At 48.1% G+C, this 20,358-nt stretch overlaps 1 protein-coding gene across 5 annotated transcripts in view; it reads left to right on the top strand.

Annotated features, from left to right (window-relative positions):
• The window catches only part of LOC147623806 (structural maintenance of chromosomes protein 6B-like), a 184,794-nt gene that overhangs the window by 93,690 nt on the left and 70,746 nt on the right, over positions 1-20,358 (top strand). For all 5 annotated transcript variants that reach the window (XM_086820431.1, XM_086820430.1, XM_086820427.1 and 2 more), the window contains exons 16-19: positions 18,643-18,847; positions 18,926-19,057; positions 19,189-19,303; positions 19,406-19,491. In XM_086820431.1, the coding sequence (XP_086676557.1) occupies positions 18,643-18,847; positions 18,926-19,057; positions 19,189-19,303; positions 19,406-19,491 (538 nt within the window). The remainder of the gene's footprint in view (positions 1-18,642; positions 18,848-18,925; positions 19,058-19,188; positions 19,304-19,405; positions 19,492-20,358) is intronic.

The following is a 20,358-nucleotide window of genomic DNA, read 5'->3' as shown; positions in this document are numbered from 1 at the left end:
GAGTGATGGGCCTCCATTGCTGAATCTCCACCACCCTCCTTAGGAGTCAAATGAATCAATCCCTCTGATAGCCTCTCTGGCATGGAGCCCGTGGTCATAATCTCATTGAAGGCAGCTATGAAGCCGCCTTCCATGAGATCCGAATGCTAAAGAAATAAGGAAACCGGAAGCCCATCTTCTTCAGAGCATTTGTCCCTAGGGAGTGCCGTCAGAGCCTCTGTAAGCTCCTTTGAAGTAAAGGGTGTGAACAAGAAAGTCGAGAGAGAGGGGGGAATCACCTCTCTCATGTGCCAGATCTGCTCACGTGCGTCTAGAAGCTCACTTGAGAGGATAGGGGGCACCTGTGAGAAGAGAATGGAAGAAATGTGGCAATGGCTTGCACGTGGGGGATCCGCAAATATGGATCCATCATGGCTTCGCAACCTGTGGATACCATCCCTCCGCTTGTGTGGGCTTGAAATCTCAAAGAAATCTTTGGTGACCCTTGTGTTGTCGCTTGGGTCCAAAAGGAGGCTTTAGCATGGTATCTTTACACCACCCTCCGCTCCTCCATGGAGCTAAGCTCTATACGAGCTGCAACCAACTAGGCCTCAGTCTATAGATTGCTTGGGGTACTCTCTTGAAGCCACTGCAAGGAGGCAAGACTCTGACAGATGCTCCTCTCCTGCTCTCTAAAGCCATAGCTAGTTATCTATGTGCGGCCTCCTATAACAACCTGCGGATCTCTCCAAGGCTTGAGTCCAAAGCTCCTGTGGTTGAACCAAGGTGGAAATCTAGACTCTCCCTCCCAAGTCTCCTCAATCTTGGTGCAAATCTTAGAATCTTGAGCCAATGAGGTGATAGCTCAAGTGGTGAAGGTGTTTGCCTAGGACCAAGAGGTCCTGGGTTCAAAACCCCCCTTGGTGCTTCCTTGGCGGCATCGCCTACGGGTGGATAAATAAGCGCCTATGGGCGGTTGTCTACGGATGGCGAAATTTGGTAACGATGGGAGGATCTTGGGCCAAACGCTAGTTGAAAAAAAATAATCTAAGAATCTTGAAATAGGCAATTTGGGACCCGGGTGCTCAAATGTAAATCTTGCCTCCATGGGTCCTCCAGGGAGAGAATGACGGGTGCTTGATAAGAAAAACCAGTGCCTGGCAAAATACCAACCATGCCACCTCGTCCACAAGCTTAATCATCCACATAAAACCGGCTTAATCTCGAAAGGTTGGGGCTTGTACTCCTCTCGGATTGTGAGAAGCGGGGGCTCTTGGGGCTGTGCTCGAACTTCGGTAGATGCCAAGGGTCTTGTCTCCTCAAAGCGAGAATCAGCTCCTCGAAGGCCGAGTACTTCGTGCTTGAAAGCATGACCATGCCACTTTTGAGTCTGTCCTCTCCCCCAGTGACAATGGTGCCTGAATTGATCACTGCGGTCTCACTGACAGAAATGCATACCCACCCTAGGTCCCGGAGGGGCCAAAAGCATGAGACCAAAAGGTGTGACCCTTACCCTCAAGAATCTTCCCGCCTCGGCAAGTATGGCCTTGAGATAGATGATGCTCCTGGAGGAAGAGAATGTCAATGCTTTTGTCAACTACGGCTCTGTGAAGCTCCTCTCTGCGGATCTCGTGCCTCTGTAAACACTGCAGTCCTTCCAAACCCTAATTATTCTATGAGACGATCCGCATAACTAAGAACGGTGGGAGGCGGAGCTGATGGAATTGTCCTCCACTCGAAGAGTCTTGGGTCTCGGTTTCGATGGAGAGTAATCTCTATCGGTCTTGGGGTGAAGCCTTGCTAGGTGGGCATGAATCTTGCCCTCCATGTAGAGCCACTCTACCCAGGCTTTGGAATATGCATAGTTTGGGTTCCATCTGTCACAACGAAGGTATATATTGAAGGGCGGGAGAGGTAAAATCACCGAAACGTGGAGAAATACAAAGAGAAGTACCTCGAGATTGGAGGACACCGGCTCCCCTCCCAGGTCCTTGTGGCCAGAGCCACCCACCTCCATCTGTGCCAATGGCCAGAAGTGAGTGAAGTGAGCACATCATTGATACGTAGATCATGCAAACGGTGTGAAAGCTCTATTGCTTGCACATGGATGGTGGTTGAAATAAACTCGGTGCTCCATACTGTCCCTGGCTGCACTGCACTTAGGGAAGTAGAATATCATCGTGCCACTCTCGCGGGGAAAGAGGGGGGGGGGGGTGGTGGGGGCTGCGTTGTCAGGCCTGCCGGGGACTCTGATGGGTCCGAGGAAACCTAGAGGGGGATCACGGCGAGGTAACGGTCTCTCTCGAGGAGGGGGGGGGGGTGGGACACCAGATTCCCCGGTGTGACTTTTTTGGTGTTGGGGGGGGGTATGCATCACTGTTAGGGCGGGTATTGTGATAAGTGCTCATAACGGTTCTGTGATAGAACCGTATCCTACTACGGCCTACCAGATTGGCGTACCAAACGGTGCCGCTCTACTCTGGAAGTTTTACGGTGGTTCTGCCTAGAACCGGTGGCTTACCACCCCTGCGCTAGGATCCTCAAGGGTCGGGACCTGGTGTGCTGAATCCTAGGGAGCAAGAAAAATGCCGTATAGTCCATTGGTGGGGATCCCCCCCTCTCCCTGATGAGGAGCTGAGCTGGGAACGGGGAGGGGGAGAATGCTGGTGGCGCTCTCTTAGACTGATGGCGGGGACAAGCTACCAATGTGTCAACTCTCTGCAAAGGAGGAGCCCCATGGAGGCATGGAAGTGATATGACTTGTGGAACTATCTCCGGAGAGGCTATGCAAATACAAAAAGAGGGAATCCTTGCCGTTTGAGCTAGAACCGAGGTGGTGGTTTTTTGGGGGGGGGGGGATTCCATCACTCTCCCGATAACACCACCTGTCATCACTGGGAGGAGAGGAAGATATTCCTTCGTGAGGCCAAGAAAGTAGACTATGATGGGAAAGCTTAGGAAGCTGGATTGAAGCCATGTTGCCACCTGGCAAAGAAGGCTTGGGTTGTACGCAGTGGGACGGGGCTCACTCTATCCGATGGTGTTGGTGAATCAAACTCAACTTGGTAGTTTTCACGCCCCAAAGGATGAATATCAGTGATCTTGCCCGGCTCGCCTGCGAAAGATCTCTGAGTTGTCTACGTGGCGAGTGGCTACCCACAATCTTGCAAACCAGGGTGGACGCCTCCAAGGAGGGTAGTCCCCTCCCTGGTTGGCCGTTCTCGCAGAGGACTACTACAAACTGGCCGCGGGGGGCATGTGGAATGATCTTATTAGAGATGACCTTGGTCGTCCCCTAGGTGCTTCTGGTTACATGCATTGGCCGGGCTGGGAAAGATGTGCACGGACAGTTAGATCTTGTAAGACTCTTAAAAGTCTTCCTTGGGATCAATGGATCAAAATGAGGCCCTCACCATCGTATAGGGAGGCACATGAAGATTGAGTAGATTGATGCAGCTATCCCTGATGAGTGGCTCACTAGCACATTCGATGGGTATCATCCCAGATGGCTGGGTGCATTCTCCAAGAGAGGTGTACTGCTACAGGCACTGGCCATGCCAGACTATCAGGAGGAGGGAGATAGTGTATTCTACACTATCCTCACAAGATGGAGATTAATGAGATGTGTGACTCCGTAGTTTATTCAAGACACTCATCCGTCCTATGAGAGTAGTGGGTCGCTTAGGGAAGCATTGGTCCACTGAACTCCTCCCTGAGGATGTGACTAAAGGATCGTGTTGCCTTTGGCTGTATAGTGGATGCCCCATCAAATTTTTTCATTGGGATGCTGATGCAGCCAACCCTTTGAAGAGTTTTGCCTTTCTTCTGTTACACCGTACGGAATGTAGCCAACCCTTCGAAGAGTTTGCCTTTTTTCAGTTACACTTTACAGAATGTCATATTGTTGCTTCCAGGCAGTTTAGAGGATTCCTACTGTCAGGCAGCTTTGGGATTACTCCATTAAGAGATTTTGGCACTCTTATAGGACACTATTCTAGGAGAAATCATATATCCCATTTTTTCTGGCTGTTTTTTTTTTCCAAAAAGGAGACTTCTATTAAGTATGAAAATGGAGATTTCACACCAAGAAAGGTGGAGATCTCAACCAATCAGGAGCCCTGTGCTGCCAATAGGGTCCCGAATGAGAGGATGTGAAAAAGATACCAATGTCCCACTCTCATAAACTGGCCGTGCTTCCTCTATGCAACCCTCGAAGATCCTTGGATTCTGGCCCAGGTAGCCATGATGGTGTGAATAATATCACTCCAAATCCTACAAACCTCTCCCATGAAGCTCGCTCCAAAGGGTGTGTAAACCCCCTTCGTGTCCACCCTTCTTGTCAGAAGGTTGCTCAACCATATTAAAATCTCCTCCCACTATCCAATGATCAACCTGGGGAATGACATTTGTAATGGTGTCCCAAAAGGCCACCCTTTCACCTCTCACGTTAAGTGCATAGATATTCAAGATTCCCAATTTCTGACCCTCATGCATGATCAAGATCCACTGCGCTCTAGCAAGGATGATAACACCGTGCCCAATAACATGAGGTATAATAGATGCTGCCACTGAAATACAAACACCCCCTCTAGTCCCAACAGCCGAGGACCAGAAGGTGTGGCCAGAAAGCATCTTACCAGTTTTGCCACACTGAGATCTATCCAATTTGTGTTCCTGCAACAAAAGCACATCCATAGACCCTCCTGTAACAGCAGGGTGAAGTTGGTCCTTCAGAAGGCGCTTCCTACCACGGATGGGAAGCCCTCCAAGGCCCTGAACATTCCATGAGACGATTCTCATGGAAGAGAAGAGGGTTTGACCCCCGATCTAAGAAGACAATGGGCAGCCTGAGGACGCCTCTCATAATGCTGGAGGACGGGAAAATCCACAGGGCAAAGGCAGACCCGATGGCCTCTAACATAGGCCAATATGCGCGAGGAAGACCTGGGAATCTGAGAGTAATCGGGAAACGGTTCTGGTCTTCCTCAACAGGGTCAAAATAGCTGGAGTAGGGAAGAAAGAATATCTTCCTCGGGCCCAATGGCAAAGGGCTGCCCTTCAAAACCTCTGAGGCTGCGTCCTCAGAAGCAAAATCCACTTGGAAGAAACCTCTTCCAAGCAACCTGACATCTCGAAAGTGTAGAGCGAAGTTGGAGGGCAGAGCCGTTAGGACCCAATCCTGAGCCTGCAGCAGACGGGACGGGTGAGATCCAAAGATTCTGCCAATGAGGGCGTTTTGGAGTCTTTCTCTATTTCGGCGTAGAGGGCCGCAAGCTCGGCTTCGGAAAATACAATGGTTCGCCCGGCCGAGGGAGAATGATTAGCCATGATGCTAATCGAGGGAAAAGGCCGACTTGAACCTGGATGAGGAGCAATCCGAACCAAGGGGAAAAGGAAAGCGTTGAGGCGGAGGAAAGGAAAGGAGGGTGGAAAAGGGAAAAGCAAAAAGGAAAGGGAAGCAAGGAGAAAAGGCTGGACACAAAGGCGAAGAGGGGCGGGGGAAGGGCAGCACAACAGGGCTTTGCAGAGGGAAGAGAAGGGCAGGCAGGGGCAGGGGCGAACAGAGGGGAAGGAAAGGCGAATTAGGGCGGGCAAAGGCAAGGAGGGGAGGCGGAGGAGGATGGGAGGCGAAGCAGGAAGAGAAGCGGATGGGCGCAGCGAAGGAGGAAGGAAACGAAGGAGGAAGGAGGGGGCAGCGAAGGAGGAAGGAAGCGATGGCAGAGGAACAGAGGCGGAGGTGGAGGGGAGCGATTCAGGCAGCGAAGGAGGAAGGAGAGGCGCCGTGATGTAGGAAGGAAGCGAAGGCAGAGGAACATAGGCGGAGGAAGGATCAGAGGCGGAGGGGAGCGAATCAGGGTTCGGGGAGCTTGCGGTGATCTCGCTCAAGCCTCTCTTTTCTCTCACCATTTTCCTGGCTGTTTTTACATGGCAGACTTCCTGTTAACGAGTGGAGAGCTAGTGTCGGCGATGGGAAAACAAGATGGTATCTCAAGGCACAGTTGTCAGGTACGATACGATACCGTACAGGAAAATACGGTATGATATAATTTTTTTTCTTATCGTACGATAAAATACGGTGTTTTAAAAAATTACTATAATAAACTTAGGTATTTCCAATTTCGAGATATGGAGTATTTTAAAAAAGGAGGGAAGCATCATAGTACAGAGGAAGCTCAAACAACCATAGACAAGCAAAAACAAGACAATTACTCCCAAAAGTTTTTTAATTATTTTTTGTATAAAAAGTTTTTTTTTTTGGAAAAAAAATTTTACGGGAATTTTTTTTCTTGGAAAAATCTGTACGAGTCCGTACGGTATCGTGCCATACGATATTCTGTACGATATGTCGTCATACATCCTAAGGAGACAACTATGTCTCAAGGCTACCTCAGAATGGCTTGGCTTGCGTCGTGAGCTCTTCCTGCGCCTGTCATCGTCCCAGTACCGTTTCCCATCCCTTCTTCACCTCAACCTTCCGTGCCCTAGTTCCGCCTCTGCCCCCTCGCCCTTCTGCGCCTTTGGGTAGCATACCATTCTGTTTGCCGCCCCCATCCCCCTCCGTCTTCCTCTTCGCCGTCCATCCCCCTCTGCTATTCTGTGTTCCCATCCTTTGCGCCTCTTCACCCTCCTCTCCCTAGCGCCCTTTGCTTCCCTCTTCGATGTTGCTGCCCTCCTCCCCCCCCCCCCCCGCTCCCTTATCCTGTCTACTGTCTTCCCATTCAGGTGCTTATCGCTCACGGGGTTTTTTATCCGTGGCAAGTTTCGACATCTTCCGGTCTTGAACCCCTAGGACTCCATGGCAGTCGCTCCATCATCCCTGAGCGAGGCTGCCGTCCCTTGCCTCTCCTTTTCAGAAGAAGATCTCCAGCTCCTCGCTTCTTTGGAGGTCTCCACCCTATTATGAAAGAGTGTGAGTAGCCGCCCGGTGCCCGGACAGTTCAGTGATCTGTTACAGGCAAGCCTTCATTCATCCCTTCTTGGGCCATGGCTGCTATCAAGTTGAGTTCAATTTGCCCTGCAACGTTGCATATAGTCATGTAGCTAAGCCCCTTCGCACTGCATATGGCCTAGGCCTTCTTTACGAGGAGGCAGAATGGCTTCGACCTGGTGTCTGATCCTTTGGTTTGCCTCTTTGGCTTTCCTTGTGTGACAGTGTGCTTTCTAGATCTTAGGAAGGAATACTTTCCTCTCCTCCCGGCATAGTCACATGGAATGTGGAACAGTAGCGGGAACGAGGTGTGATTTTGGAACGGGGACGTTGGGACTTGGAATGGGAACGTGAACGAGAACGGGAACGGGACCGTCATCATGAGATAGTTTAGATAGGAATGAGACATTAATTATTTTGCGAACAAGATAGACAAATAGAGTAAAGAATGCAATAAATCTACAGCCTACAAACAATTAAAACATCAAAGAGAACAATTTTCAAAAGAAGTAGCAGCTAGCCATGTTCATAGATTTCTCCTGAAGAAAACAAGGGTATAACAAAGGGCTTGGATAACTAAGGAAATGAATACAAAAAGCCATTAAGGCCCTCTAAAAAGGAAATATCAAATAGAGCTTAGAATATCCAAAGTTTGCATCGTGAGCTGGTGAAGTTGGAAGCTCATCGGAATCTGAATCTAAATCTCCCTTCATGGATATGAAGCTCTCATTGTCAAGGTTACCACTTGCAACTTGAGCCAAAAGGTGCAAGTTGGCTGCCACATACACCAAATCAATTGTTCTAGTTGTTAACAGGCGGTTCCTCTTCTTTGAGGCAACATGGCTAAAGACACCCCATAGTTGTCAATAGGAGAGAAACTTACATTCTGACTAAGAATAGGGATGGCAAGATGCCGAAGATCTGGAGTTGCTGCTCCATAATCCTCCCACCAAAGGGGCCCTCCCTCGTCTACGCATGCACATCAGTAGAACTGACCTTTCCAGCATCATACAAGGAGAGCTGGCTTCTAATTTCTCTACGTACCACAATATTTGGAACTAGTCTCGCAGGAATAAGATCCCAACCTTCAGAGACTTCATTATCCCTCTCTTGCCCATTACCGTGGAACGCCAGATCTAGCACAAATGCAACCACATGCATATTTGAATGGTATTGAACCCACCTGTCCTGACATAGTTTTTGGAGTTGCTCTTGCTTGTGTTAATCTGGTTCTAGCTTTTTGATTTGCTCCACCATCTTTTTGATGCCTTCATACACCTTGCCAAAGCTAGGCTTTCTGCTATCCACAATTCAGAGCAGGTGGATGAGTGTTAGAGAACCATTTCGAGCATTTAGCTCAGTAGCCCCTCGATAGTGATGGGCCTTCCTCATTACCTTTGAGGACCCCCCCTCCCCTCCCCCCTTCTCGGAGACCGTTATCTCCGCGCATCCCACTCTAGGCTTTCAGTTTCCCGAGAGGCTAGCGGAGCCTCCAGAGTGAGTGGCGGGCCCAGGCTCTCCGTCGGCCTGCCTGCCCCCCCCCCCCCCCCCCCTCTCTCTCCTCCCGTGCTGGGATGGCTAGTTCTTTACAATTTCTTCTAGTGTCTCCCCCTCGAAGGCACTGGCATGTTCTGGCTCCCATCCGTGTACGTGTGGTGTTATATCACTCCAAACCGTCCATCCTAGAGAGTGGTGCGATGATCTTCTCCTTCCTACATAGTGCAACACAAGGAACGGATTGGAGCATGGAGTCAGCGTCCACTGCTATTCAAGGCTAGGCCATAGAGCTCTCGCATCATTTGCATGACCTGTGTATCATTGATGTGCTTACCCACCACGGAGTTGTGTGGCTCGGGCCTTTAGGACCAGGCAGGGTAGATGGTGTCCTTCTGCTTTGAGGTGGTTCAGTGGTAGTACCACTTCCCCTCACCTACAGATAGTTGCACTCTAATAACAGGTGGAGTCCAGAGTATGCCTATTGTAGGGCTAAAATAGAGTGGCTACACGTGGAGGCCAGTATTTGTGTCCATGTGGCGTGCCTTTGCCCCAAGACTGATAGTGATTACTCTCCATCAAAACCCATGCCCAAGCCTCTTCGAGGGGAAGGCAATTCAAACAGTTCTGCATCCCACTGCTCTTAGCTATGCGGATTGTGTCATGGAACATCCAAGGTTTGGGGGGCCCACAATGCTTCCAGAGGCGTGGTGTCCTTGGAGAGGAGCTCCACAAAGCGGCAGTTGGTGGACCTATGGATATTCTCTTCATTTAAGAGCACCATCTTTCAAAGGGATACACTCTGCTGGTGCGGGAAGATCTTGCAGGGTAGGAATCACCTCTTTTGGTCTCACTCCTTTGGCTCCTCTGGGACACGGTGGAGTATGCATTTCCATTAGTGAGCTGTTGTCGGTAGTGGTCGACTCAGGCACCTTAGTCACCAGAGGAGCTCAGTGGGTGACCATTAGGATCGGAGAGGACTGTGTGAGTTTCGTAAATGTACACACGTCGAACGCTGCAGCACTAGGCAGAGCCACCTTCTAGAGTACAGTTCGTCAGTCCTTATTGTCGCAGGCAGAATTTTGGCAGAGGACAGACTCGGTGGTGGCATGGCTACTATATCAGATACAGAGTACTCGGCTTAGGAGACGTTGATTTTGGCTCTCAGGGGACAGTACCCTTGGTATCTTCTAGAGTTTGGACGTAATCTTGAGAGAGTGTTTTTCGCGATCTGACAGGAGGAGTATAGGTCCTAACCTATCTATATTAGGTCGGTTCTATGTAGACGAGTGGGCTTGTGGTCGTGGTCGCATGATTGGTATTTTTGCTGGCACTACTTTCTCGGGTCATGCACCGGTTATTCTCTCCCAAGATGACCCCTGGAGGCAAGACAAACATTTCATCACCCGGATTTCAAATAGCCTCATCTAGGATCCTGAGAATTGCAGTAGGATAGAGGGGATTTGGGAGAGGCTAGATTTTCACTCAAGAGGCCACAAGCACCTTGGATGCAGGCATGGGAGAGATTAGCAGTGTATTATAGGAGGCAGCACATAGTAGATTGGCTGGCTTCTGAGAGCAAGAGAGGAGCATTTGTAGGGGTCTTGCTTCTCTACAGTGGCTTCAAAGAGAGTGCACCAAATAGCCCGTGGATTGAGAGTTAGCTGGTTGCCTGTGTAGAACTCAGATCCATCGAGGAGCGGTGGGTGGAGTACATATTCTTTTTGGACTAGGCGGGAGACAAGGTCATTGGAGAGTTCTTTGAGATTTGTAGGCCCACACAGGTGGAGAGAGGGTATCCGCAAATTACGAGGCCCGGATGGATCCATTGTTATAGACCCTCCTCATGTGAGAGCCATCACCACAAATTTCTTGAACACCCTTCTCATGGGTGCTCCCATTTCCTTCCGTGCATGAGCGTGTTTGGCGGCATACGAGAGAGGTGGTCCCAAATGCTCTCCGAACTTTCCTCCTAATCCCCTTCACATCTGAGGCTCTGACGGTATTACCTAGGGGCTAGGGGCAAATGCCCACCAGGAGAGGACGAGCTTCTAGTCTCCTGGAATTCATGGAAGTCATCCTCAGGGCTGCCTTCAACGAGATGATGGCATGCTGGAGAGGTTGTCTGAGGGTTTGATACCCTTGATTCCCAAGGAGGGTGGCGACGGACTGGAGATTCGGCAATGGAGACCCATCACCCTCCTAGGGACGGCCTACAAAGTTCTGGCGAAGGCCGTCAACTGGAGACTGCAACCCTTTCTCCCTGACTTGATTCATGGAACACAGACAGGCGTTGTTTAGGACCCATGTTGCCCTAGATGGACCCACGTTGCCCTAGATGTTCGATAGCCTCTAAGACTATACAACATTGTATTTGGAACTACAAAGCTGCTCAATGGATTCAGAGCTCTATAGCTACTCAATGGCATGTCCTGAAGATGACACCGCCGACCCACTCCTTGGGTAACTCGCATGACCATATCTCTATTGTTCCCCTCAAACCTGATTTGTAGGCCCATCTGTGTCAATCAAACAACACCACCAAAACAAATATAGGCATCTGTCCTCATCCTTCCAAAAAGGTGTGCTATTCGAGTCCAGACTTTGTGTGACTCCCTGCACTCCCATAAGCAATGGTAAACTGTCTCTGAAGCTCTTGCACATCTTGAATATGCTGGGCTAGCGTCAATGACCAATTTCCACTAGTTGCTGGCAGGTCCACCTTGTAGAGAATGCCAAATAAAAGAGGAAATCTTCGTTTCCTTGTATAAGTGTCACGACCTCCACCAAAAAGCTTCTTGAATGTCAAGGGTGATCCCATAAGCCTCCCAATGCGGTCTAGAAGAAAGGACTCTTTGGATTTTTCCCAGAACCAAGTGTCTTGTGTTCCGCATAGTGTAATTGAAGAAGGGCATGCTTTTCATGCGGTTTAAAGCATCCCTCCACTCCCACTCATCGGGTCCCAATGCAAGTGTTTGATAGGACACGCATCATATAACTAGAGACTCCAAGAGTCCGTAATCATCCCTTGAGTTGGATCAATATAGATATGCTTTCTTGCCCTGCCCACCACTGTTACTGGCCGGATCAGCAGACCCTCAATGATATCCTACTCAAGACTTCTCTCCAAGAGACATCTTTTCGGAATGCAGTAGAAGATCGGTACAGCATCCTTACCCATAGTGGGGAGGCACATGACCTGAATAGGTACCCCTGTTCCTAAGAATACCCCAAACCATAAGTGATGAGGCCCGTCCACAAAGTTCCCTGTGATCCAGTGGTTAGGTATGGCTGCATTCACTTGCGTAATCCTCTGACTAGTGCCTCTCAAGTGCTGGGTGCGAATCATTCTTTCATCCTTCATGAGACTCATGCGCCTTTTCCAATCCAACAGTGAGGGGAGAAGAGTCGCTGAGGCAGCCCATTGGATATGTGTGGCTGCTCCAAGAGGTCTACCAAATTCATCCAAGATCAAGTCATTCCACACAATGGGCTGCTTGTAAGCCTCCTCAACTGATTGTGGAGGAATATGAACCAAGAAGCTCCTCATGCAATCCCAGGCTTGCAGAAGAGATCTCACCAAGGGCGAAGAAGGTGATCGGTGCTCTGCATCCGAGAAGGTAAAACGTGGGCTGTAAATCCAATCACCTCCCCTAATCGGAATGCACCTCGTAATCTGCTGCATAAGAAAGTCATTCCAAGGCTCAGTGCTGGGAAGAAATCCTCTGACTACTAGCTTACAAAGTAAAGCCTTACACTGCACCTCCGGGTCAATGATGTTCAATCCTCGATCTTGCTTAGGCATAATAATGGTATCCCAAGCCACTCTCACCTTGGTGTGTATAGTGCCATCTAATCTTGACTAAAGGAAGTTCCGAATAAGCTGACGGAGTTGACCAATGCATTTATGAAACACCCAACACAATGTGACAAACCAAGCAGTCTCCAGCAGCACTTGGTTACCTACCAAGGCTCTAGAGGCCAAATCAAGCTTCTTGCTATTCCAATGTTGAAGTTTGCTTTTAATGCTCATGAGCACAGGGGCAAAGTGTTGTGTAGGCAAGATGTCAATGCCAACCTGATAGCCAAGATATTTGGTAGTGCATCCTCCCTCAATCCAGGTAAACCCCACATCCAAACCCCAATCTATTTGCAGAGAGTCACTAATCCGAAATCCTGCATCCAAACCCCAATCTATCCGTGGAGAGTCACTAATCCAAAATCCCGCTAGTTTGTGCCAATTAACAGAGACGCCTGTTGCCAAAACATAACGTCTCTAAAGCAGTGTGGAAAGCATGGAGGCAAGGCTATGAAGCTTCCAAAAAACATAGCAATATTATTTGCTAACTCAGAGTCGAGTAACCCCTCCACTGTGCGATGAGGCAGCCTAAGGTTCGAGACCCCTGGGGTAACTTTGAGAAATGTGTTCATAGCCTCTGCTACTAAAGTAGTGGAGCTAAGGGGCATCCCTCTCTCATGGAGCGGGAGATCTGAAAGCGCTCACCACGCCCCCCGTAGGCTGAAATTGTGGTGTGGGTCTTCCTATACATGCATGAGACCCCGTTGATCCACTCTTAGGAGAAACCCATCCGTGCCATCGCGCTTGCCAAGAAGTCCCAATCCACTCTATCATAAGCTTTTTCAAAGTCAAACAAAAGAATGGCAAGGGGTTGTTGACTAGATTTAGCCCACCACTCCACAGCTTCCCAAAAAGAAAAGATATTATAAAAAATACTCCTTCCTTGGAGGAAACCATTGTGTTTATCATGAATAACTCTCTGAAGAACAGGATAAAGTCTCATATTTATTGCCTTCGCTAAGATTTTGTAAGCAGAACCAAGCAGACTAATGGGCCTCCACTATCTAATATTGGTATTGTCCCCACTTTTCGGGACAAGGTGGATGAGACCCTCTGTGATAAAAGGGGGCATCATACCAATACACCACATCTCCTGTAGAGTAGCAGTAACATCATCACCAATGTAATCCCAAAACTGCACGAAGGATGGAGAGCGGCCATCATCCCCTAGGCATTTGCCTTTCGAAAGGGCGTGCAAAGCACGTCTTAGCTTATCATACGAAAAGGGGGCATCAAAAGAGGCACACATATCATCTGTAAGCCTAGGCATGCGCTCCCAACTATCTATTGTGCAATATCTCTGTCCAAAGAGTGGGCCTCTGCCGGGAGCATGGTCTGATAAAAATCTGAGGCACCTTATTTGGATCAGTATGAAACATAGTAACATGAAACGTTTTGACCGTTTCGTCGTTTCGAAGGTTTCGTTTCGTTTCGTTTCATATGTTTTGGACGAAATGCAAAGGTTTCGAAATGACACTTCTCATATACACATACCAAATTTATGACATAGCCAACAGAAAGATGAAGGTGCATTTTTTGGGACTCCTGAATATGAAATTCATGATTTTGGGAGTAGGTTTTTTGGTATTTTTCAAAATTTGGGCAAGAAAAGGAGAAGGAAAGAAACAAGTTGGAAGGGAAGAGGAGAATAGGGAAGGAGGTGAGAAGAAAAGGAGAGAAAGTTGGAAGGCAAGCAAAAGAGAGAAAGAGGAGGTGGAAAGAGGAGGAGGGAAAAGGAGGGGTGGACCGTGGAGGAGAAGAGAGAAACAAGGGAAGGGAAGAGGCGGCGTGGAGGAGAAGAATTGAAGGAGCGAAGAGGACGACTGAGGCGGAGCAATGGGCTGCAGCCGGGTAGAAGCGTGGGATGCGTGAAGTGGTAAATGGGTAGCAAACGGGGCGAAAACGATGGCATAAATCACATTTGCAAAAAAAAAAAACTTCCATCCATTTTTTAAAGCTCACTTTACATTTGGGCGAAACACCATTTCGATGGCCAGATTTTGTTCTATTTCGAAATCTTTCGTGCCAGAAACGTTTCATGCCGTTTCGAGAGGGCAAAACACGTTTTTATGTTACTATGGTATGAAATTCTTCTAAAGAATATTGCAAGCATCTCCAAATGTCCCTATTGTGCATAGGTCCATGTGCTAAGAAAAACGGTTGTCCAAAATGGTTGATTAGCATGAAATGCAAACTCAACCCGCCTATCCACGGCTACTTGTAACTCACCTTTAATATTGGACAAAAGATCTGGGATCCAAGAGGACGTAGGATGCTTCTAGTGTTCCCTATGAAGCGCAGCCAACTTGTGTCTGATAGTTCGCTCCTTGTCTAGAGCCTCTTCCTTCTTGGCTAAGGCAACATAACGATAAGTGGCTAGTCCTCTCCAGGGCCAAAAGAAGCCTCTCTTGGGGGTCAGGATGACCACAAAGCCTCCAAATCTCTTGGCAACGACGTGTTACCGACTTAAATATCGACGCTAGCTTTGGTCAGAACGTTGGTATATATGCATGATGCACAAGAGGGCCACCCTTTGTCCCCGTACATTAGGTGTATAGATATTCAAGATACCCAACTTCAATCTCTCTTGCATAACCATAATCCAATGCACCCTAGCAGGTATGATAACACCATCGCCAATAACACGAGGCAAAAGTGATGTTGACCTTGAAATGTATACCCCACCTTTGGTCCCTTGTCCACCGGACCAAAAAGTGTTTCCAGAGAGGATCTTACGAGTTTTACCACAGTGGAACATATCCAATTTGTGCTTGTGCAGAAGCAACACATCCACATGTAATGGCAGGGTGGAGTTGATCCTTAACAAGGCGCTTCCTATTGCGCGCGGGAAGCCTCCATAGACCCTGCACATTCCATGAGATAAACCTCATGGTAAAGAGAGTGTTTTGATTCCGGACTCAAGCAAACGCTTGGCCAGAGTTTGGGCTCGCCTCTCGTAATGTTGTAAAAGGGGTTAATCCTTGGAGCAGAGTCCAATGTTAGCATGTTCACTCTGACTTGGACTCTGCATAGTCTATGGATACATGCACAATGCATGGATGTTTTGTGTGACACCATGACATAAATCGTGTTGCACATCCTACAAGGCCTCATAAGATGGCAACATGTCCCATGTATCCATACCAAGTGCATCTTGCGTATTGTCCATCCCAAGCAAGGATGACTCAACATAGTCATTCTGCCTTGATGCAACAACCTTTTGTGAGGATGACTTTGCAAACTTATCACTCTGACCCAATACATCATCACTGTGTACATTCTCTTTGGGAAGGGCCTCATCTTGTGCCCCAGCGTTCCCACTTGCGTGAGAGATGACCCGCCACTCCTGGCGGAAGGTTGGCCAAGGTGGAGCAATAGGGTGTGTTGCTTGGGGAGCGTGTTTGTGCCGCTCATAGTCACAAGGAAACTCCGTTTCGGGGCCTATTGGATCGGAAAGTCCGTTTCCAATGTCACCCGTTTCTCGTTTCCTTTGTGCTGTTTCTTGATGAAACTCTTAAGGTTGCATACAAAATATAACTATGTTGTTTCAAAGAAGCCGTTTCTTATCTGTTTTCATTTCCAAGATTAAGTCATTTCCGTTTCCGATAGCCTTGTCGTTCTTGTTCTGTTTCCTGTTTCATATGACTATGGTGCCGCCTCCTACGACCCCTAGCCCTAGAGCAATCCCGTCATGCAAAGTGTCCCACCTGGTGACAGTTTCGGCACTGGTCAGGTCTGCCTGATGTCTCCATACGTTGCTTCAAGGGGCCATTAGGTCCCAGAAGCAGCACAAAATCCTCAAAGGGCTCATTGTCAGGAGCCAACACCATAACCTTGGGAACAGCATAAGGCGTAGTAATGACTGCCTTGGCAGCAGGACTGGGAGAACTTGGGGTGGTGGGCACTTGTAGGAGTAGCCCAAAGGCTGCCCCAATGGCCTCCAATAGTGGCCATGAAGCATGTGAAAGAATTGGGAATCTGAGCGTGATAGGGTAACGGTTCCGGTCTTCTTCAGTAGGGTCGAACTAGTTAGTGTACGGTAGGAAGAAAATCTTCCTTTGGCCCAAAGGGAAGGGATTGCCCTTGAGCACTTCTGAGGCTGCCTCCTTTGCATCAAAGTCTACTTGGAAGAATGCTCTCCCAAGTAGCCTCACATCTTTAAAGTGGAGTGTGGAGTCGGAAGGCAATGCTGCTAGTGCTCAGTCGTGGGCTTGGATATAGGTGGGGTGAGAGCCAAAGATTTTTCCAACGAGTGTTGTCTTGTGAAAAATGGATGGTTTGCCCGGCCGGAGGGGATTGATTAGCCAGGATGCTATTTGGGATGAAAGGACAACTTGAAACCTGTTAAAAGAATATTCCGTTCTTGAGCGCGGTGGAGGAAGGACAGTGAAGAGAGAAGGGAGGCGGAGGGGAGGGCAAAAAGAGCAGGAGATGGCAGAGACAGTAGCAATGGCGGGAAGTAGAGATGGCGGGAAGTAGGGCAGGAGCAATGGCGGTGAAGAAAGGCCTGATGGTGGGCAGGATGATGGCCAGGGTGAGGTGAATGGCAGGCAGGAGGAGGAATGCGCAGCAATGAAGGGGATGGCGGGCAGGAGGAGGAATGCGCAGCAATGAAGGGGATGGCGGGCAGGAGGAGAAGTGCATAGAGAGGAGGGGAGGAGGGTGAATGGCAGGCAAGGAGAAGTGAGCAGCAAGCTGGATGATGGGCAGTCAGAGAGGAGGGGGCGTAGTGAATGGCGGGAAGGAACGAGAAGGCGCACAGGCACGGAGAGGGGCTTGTGACAGTATGGGAGCCTCCATTCAAGCTATGCTTATAGGCAGATTGACGAGAGGCGCTATCTACATTAATTGAGGCTCTATTGCCTGGCTTGCTCAGTCTTGACCACAGATTTTCTTTGAGGATAGGGACCATAACATTACCATTATGATTGACAGAGGGTTGGCCCTGAAGTGCATGCTCCAGGATATTCGTCTGTCTCACTACACACTACTCTTGGGGAGGGTTGACACTGCTTGGGAGATTATCGCCAGCATTACAGCGTGTTGGCAGATTTGGAAAGCCAGATGCACAGAGGTGATTTGAGGGCATTCAGATTTATGACACCCAGTGCATCTGTACTATTTGGGGAGATATCATTCATACTCTTATGGCTACTTGGGTTCGTATTTGGGGGCCGTCCAGGTGAGGGCAAGCAAAGCACACTATCTTCATGAGAGTGGGATCATGGGATCTTCTCATGGACTCCCAGTGCACTTTCACTTACATGGCATCACCGTGCTCCTGTTTGGCTGCGGCTATCTTACACTCTATGATGAGGATCTCGGTCTTTCAGCAATGAGTTTTGTACTTGTTCTTTCTTACTTAATAGAAATTTTTTTTTTTGGCAGAAAGAAAAATTTATATCAGAAACTACATGGACAGATCTGCACACCCTCAGCCACCTTTCAGTGTGGTCATCTCTACTTTTTATCTTCCGAGTCTGTTAGATGGACTGACCTTTGAAGTTTTGATTTGGGTCTCATAGGCCTTGGAAGAAAATATCCTAACTAGATTAGAGCATGCATAGAGAGATCCCAGCGACATGGAGTTTCCATTGTGACCTCCAGACAGTCAACTGCGGCTAGATGCTTGTGGATGACATGCACAGTGCATCAGAGGCCTAGAGCTAAGCACTGAAGATCAACAGGTAGGTGATGGCACACCAAGGGACACATTTCTTCAGGCCATTTTTGATCTTATGTCAATCTATGAGTTCATATTCCCCACACCCATCATTGGATGAGGTCTTGACATGGCTGTGTAACCTTGTCATGCTTGACACTTTTCAAATTGTGGCAACTATCGATAGTGATTGCGACACCAAACAGTCATCTTGTTTGTGTTTTGGGAACCCTTAGAATTATTGAAGATTGCCGAGTTCGACATATGGTACCCTCACTATCTACTAGACAGACTTTTAGTTTCCAACATGCACGTTTGTGTATGTGTACTCACAGACTCGCACTCATGTATGTTTACATGCACGGGCACACCTGTCAGATTTAGGAACAGGTTGAAATCCTCAAAGCTAATGATAAATTGATTTTCTGCTTTTCTCGATTGCCCACCTCAGGAAGAAAGAAAATGGTGATTTAAACTTATTGGGAGTGTATGTGGTTGTCCCCCTGGTTGTAGAATGCCCAAGTGTATCTTTATTGTGGTTGTCTATCGTGGTTATAGAGTTGCCAAAGGGCTTCTCTGATGGCTGTGTCATATTTTTGTATGGTCAGATTAGCTCTAGTTGGGTAATGGGTTGGTGGCTTATCAAGGGAAGATGTTGTCTATGCATTAGCAAATTCGTCTTCGTCTTTAGTTTACTTGAAAGTTGTTTGCTTGATTCAGGTTCACAAGGGGAAATACCCAAACAACACTGCCACCAGATTCGAGGCTTAGATCAGGACGCCTTTGTGCTGCTGTAGAGGACGTGATCCGATATGTTGAAAAGGACATGTCCAGCATGAGAGAAGACATTGGGTCAAGAGAGAGGCAAAAGCGTGCCATTGAAGTGTCATTGCAGAACTTAAGGGAGGAGTCACAGAATCACAAGGTATATTTGAGCTCTCATTCTGTGTAGTAACTGATTTGGAAACTATGACATGGATATATAAGCTTGTTCTTGCCACAGAGAAGAAAAAGAGATTTGCAGATGCACATATCAAGGCAGGAGTTGAAGCTAAGGGACCTGAGAAATGCTGTGGATGCAGATGCCAACCTGGGTCAAGATCCGAATGTTGATGAGCTTGAGCAAGAGATTTTGGTATGCAAAGAGCGGCTTGGGACTATCCCTTTGTTTGAGATCTGACCATTGATTTGCATTATAACACGCTGTGGGCATGGAGAATGGAGAATCGCTCGTGATTATTATCTAATTGTGGTCTTGTGTAACAGAAGTTGAAGTCAGAAATACAGTCTAAGGAGGATACCTTGGAGAAGTTGAAGATCAGGCGGTCAAAAACACAAGAGAATATGTCTTCTACACGGTCTGAGATAGATTCATTACATGGTAAGTTTTATAAAACCAGTCAAATATGCAGTTTCATGTGCTCAGTCAAAGCCTTTCGGTTTTGTGAGAGTAAGCAGCTCTTTTGTCAAAACTGCACAACAGAGGCAGCAAAGGATGACATTGAGGCATTGCAGGCAAGAGAGAATGAACTTGTAGCAATTGAAGAAGAAATTGCAAAAGGCCTCAATGTAAGTCTCACAAATCTGCATGAAATGGCCACCCCTGTGTTTATTATATATCTCAAGCATGTCCGCATGTGTAATAAAAAAAGGAGTAGCGGTCTGTGCGAAAGAATTACCACAAGGTCGTAGGTTAGATTGACACATACCAGCATACATGTAAACAAGCATGTACAATATGTACATGTAGCTTACTTCAAAAACATGTAGAGGCAAATCATTTCACTAAAAGCATGATCACTTTGTTGATACATTGTACTCTTCAACATCCGCTCTCAAGAGTACACGCATCAGCCATAGTTGCTTTCGTACGACACTGTTGTAGGGTACAGTACGATATCTCACGATTCCATACGGACTGTTTTTTTTGGCCCCCCCCCCCCCCCCCCCCCCCCCCCCCCCCTCCCAAGCATAGATGTAAACGAGCATGTACAATGTGTACATGTAGCTTACTTCAAAAACATGTATTTTACTGAAAGGCAAATAATTTCACTGAAAGCATGATCACTTTGTTGATACATTGTACTCTTCAACATCTGCTCTCAAGAGTACACGCGTCAGCCATAGTTGCTTTCGTATGACATTGTCGTATGGTACGATTCCGTACGGACCTTTTTTTTTGGCCCCCCCCCCCTTTCCCCCCCCCTTTTTTTTGACTGTTGTGGGGCTTGCTTGCTTTTGGTGACCTTTTAGGCTCAGCAACCAAGGATCTATGGATGTTGAGTTTTGGTGTGGATGCCAAGGATATGTTCTCTATCCTTGTGATCACTGCTCTGTATTTGGAGGGTTGAGGTGAGGCACCTTCCTTAGTTAGGGCAACAAGAAGAAAAGGCTTCTCCTCAAGCCTCTCTCTCTTTGTGTCTTCGCAGACCGTCT

Source organism: Cibotium barometz, chromosome 26 (genome assembly GCF_041138505.1).
Source record: "Cibotium barometz isolate CiBa-2024 chromosome 26, ASM4113850v1, whole genome shotgun sequence".
Lineage (NCBI taxonomy): Eukaryota > Viridiplantae > Streptophyta > Polypodiopsida > Cyatheales > Cibotiaceae > Cibotium > Cibotium barometz.
Note: the sequence above shows the minus strand (reverse complement) of the source record. Positions and strands in the feature narration are given on the sequence as shown.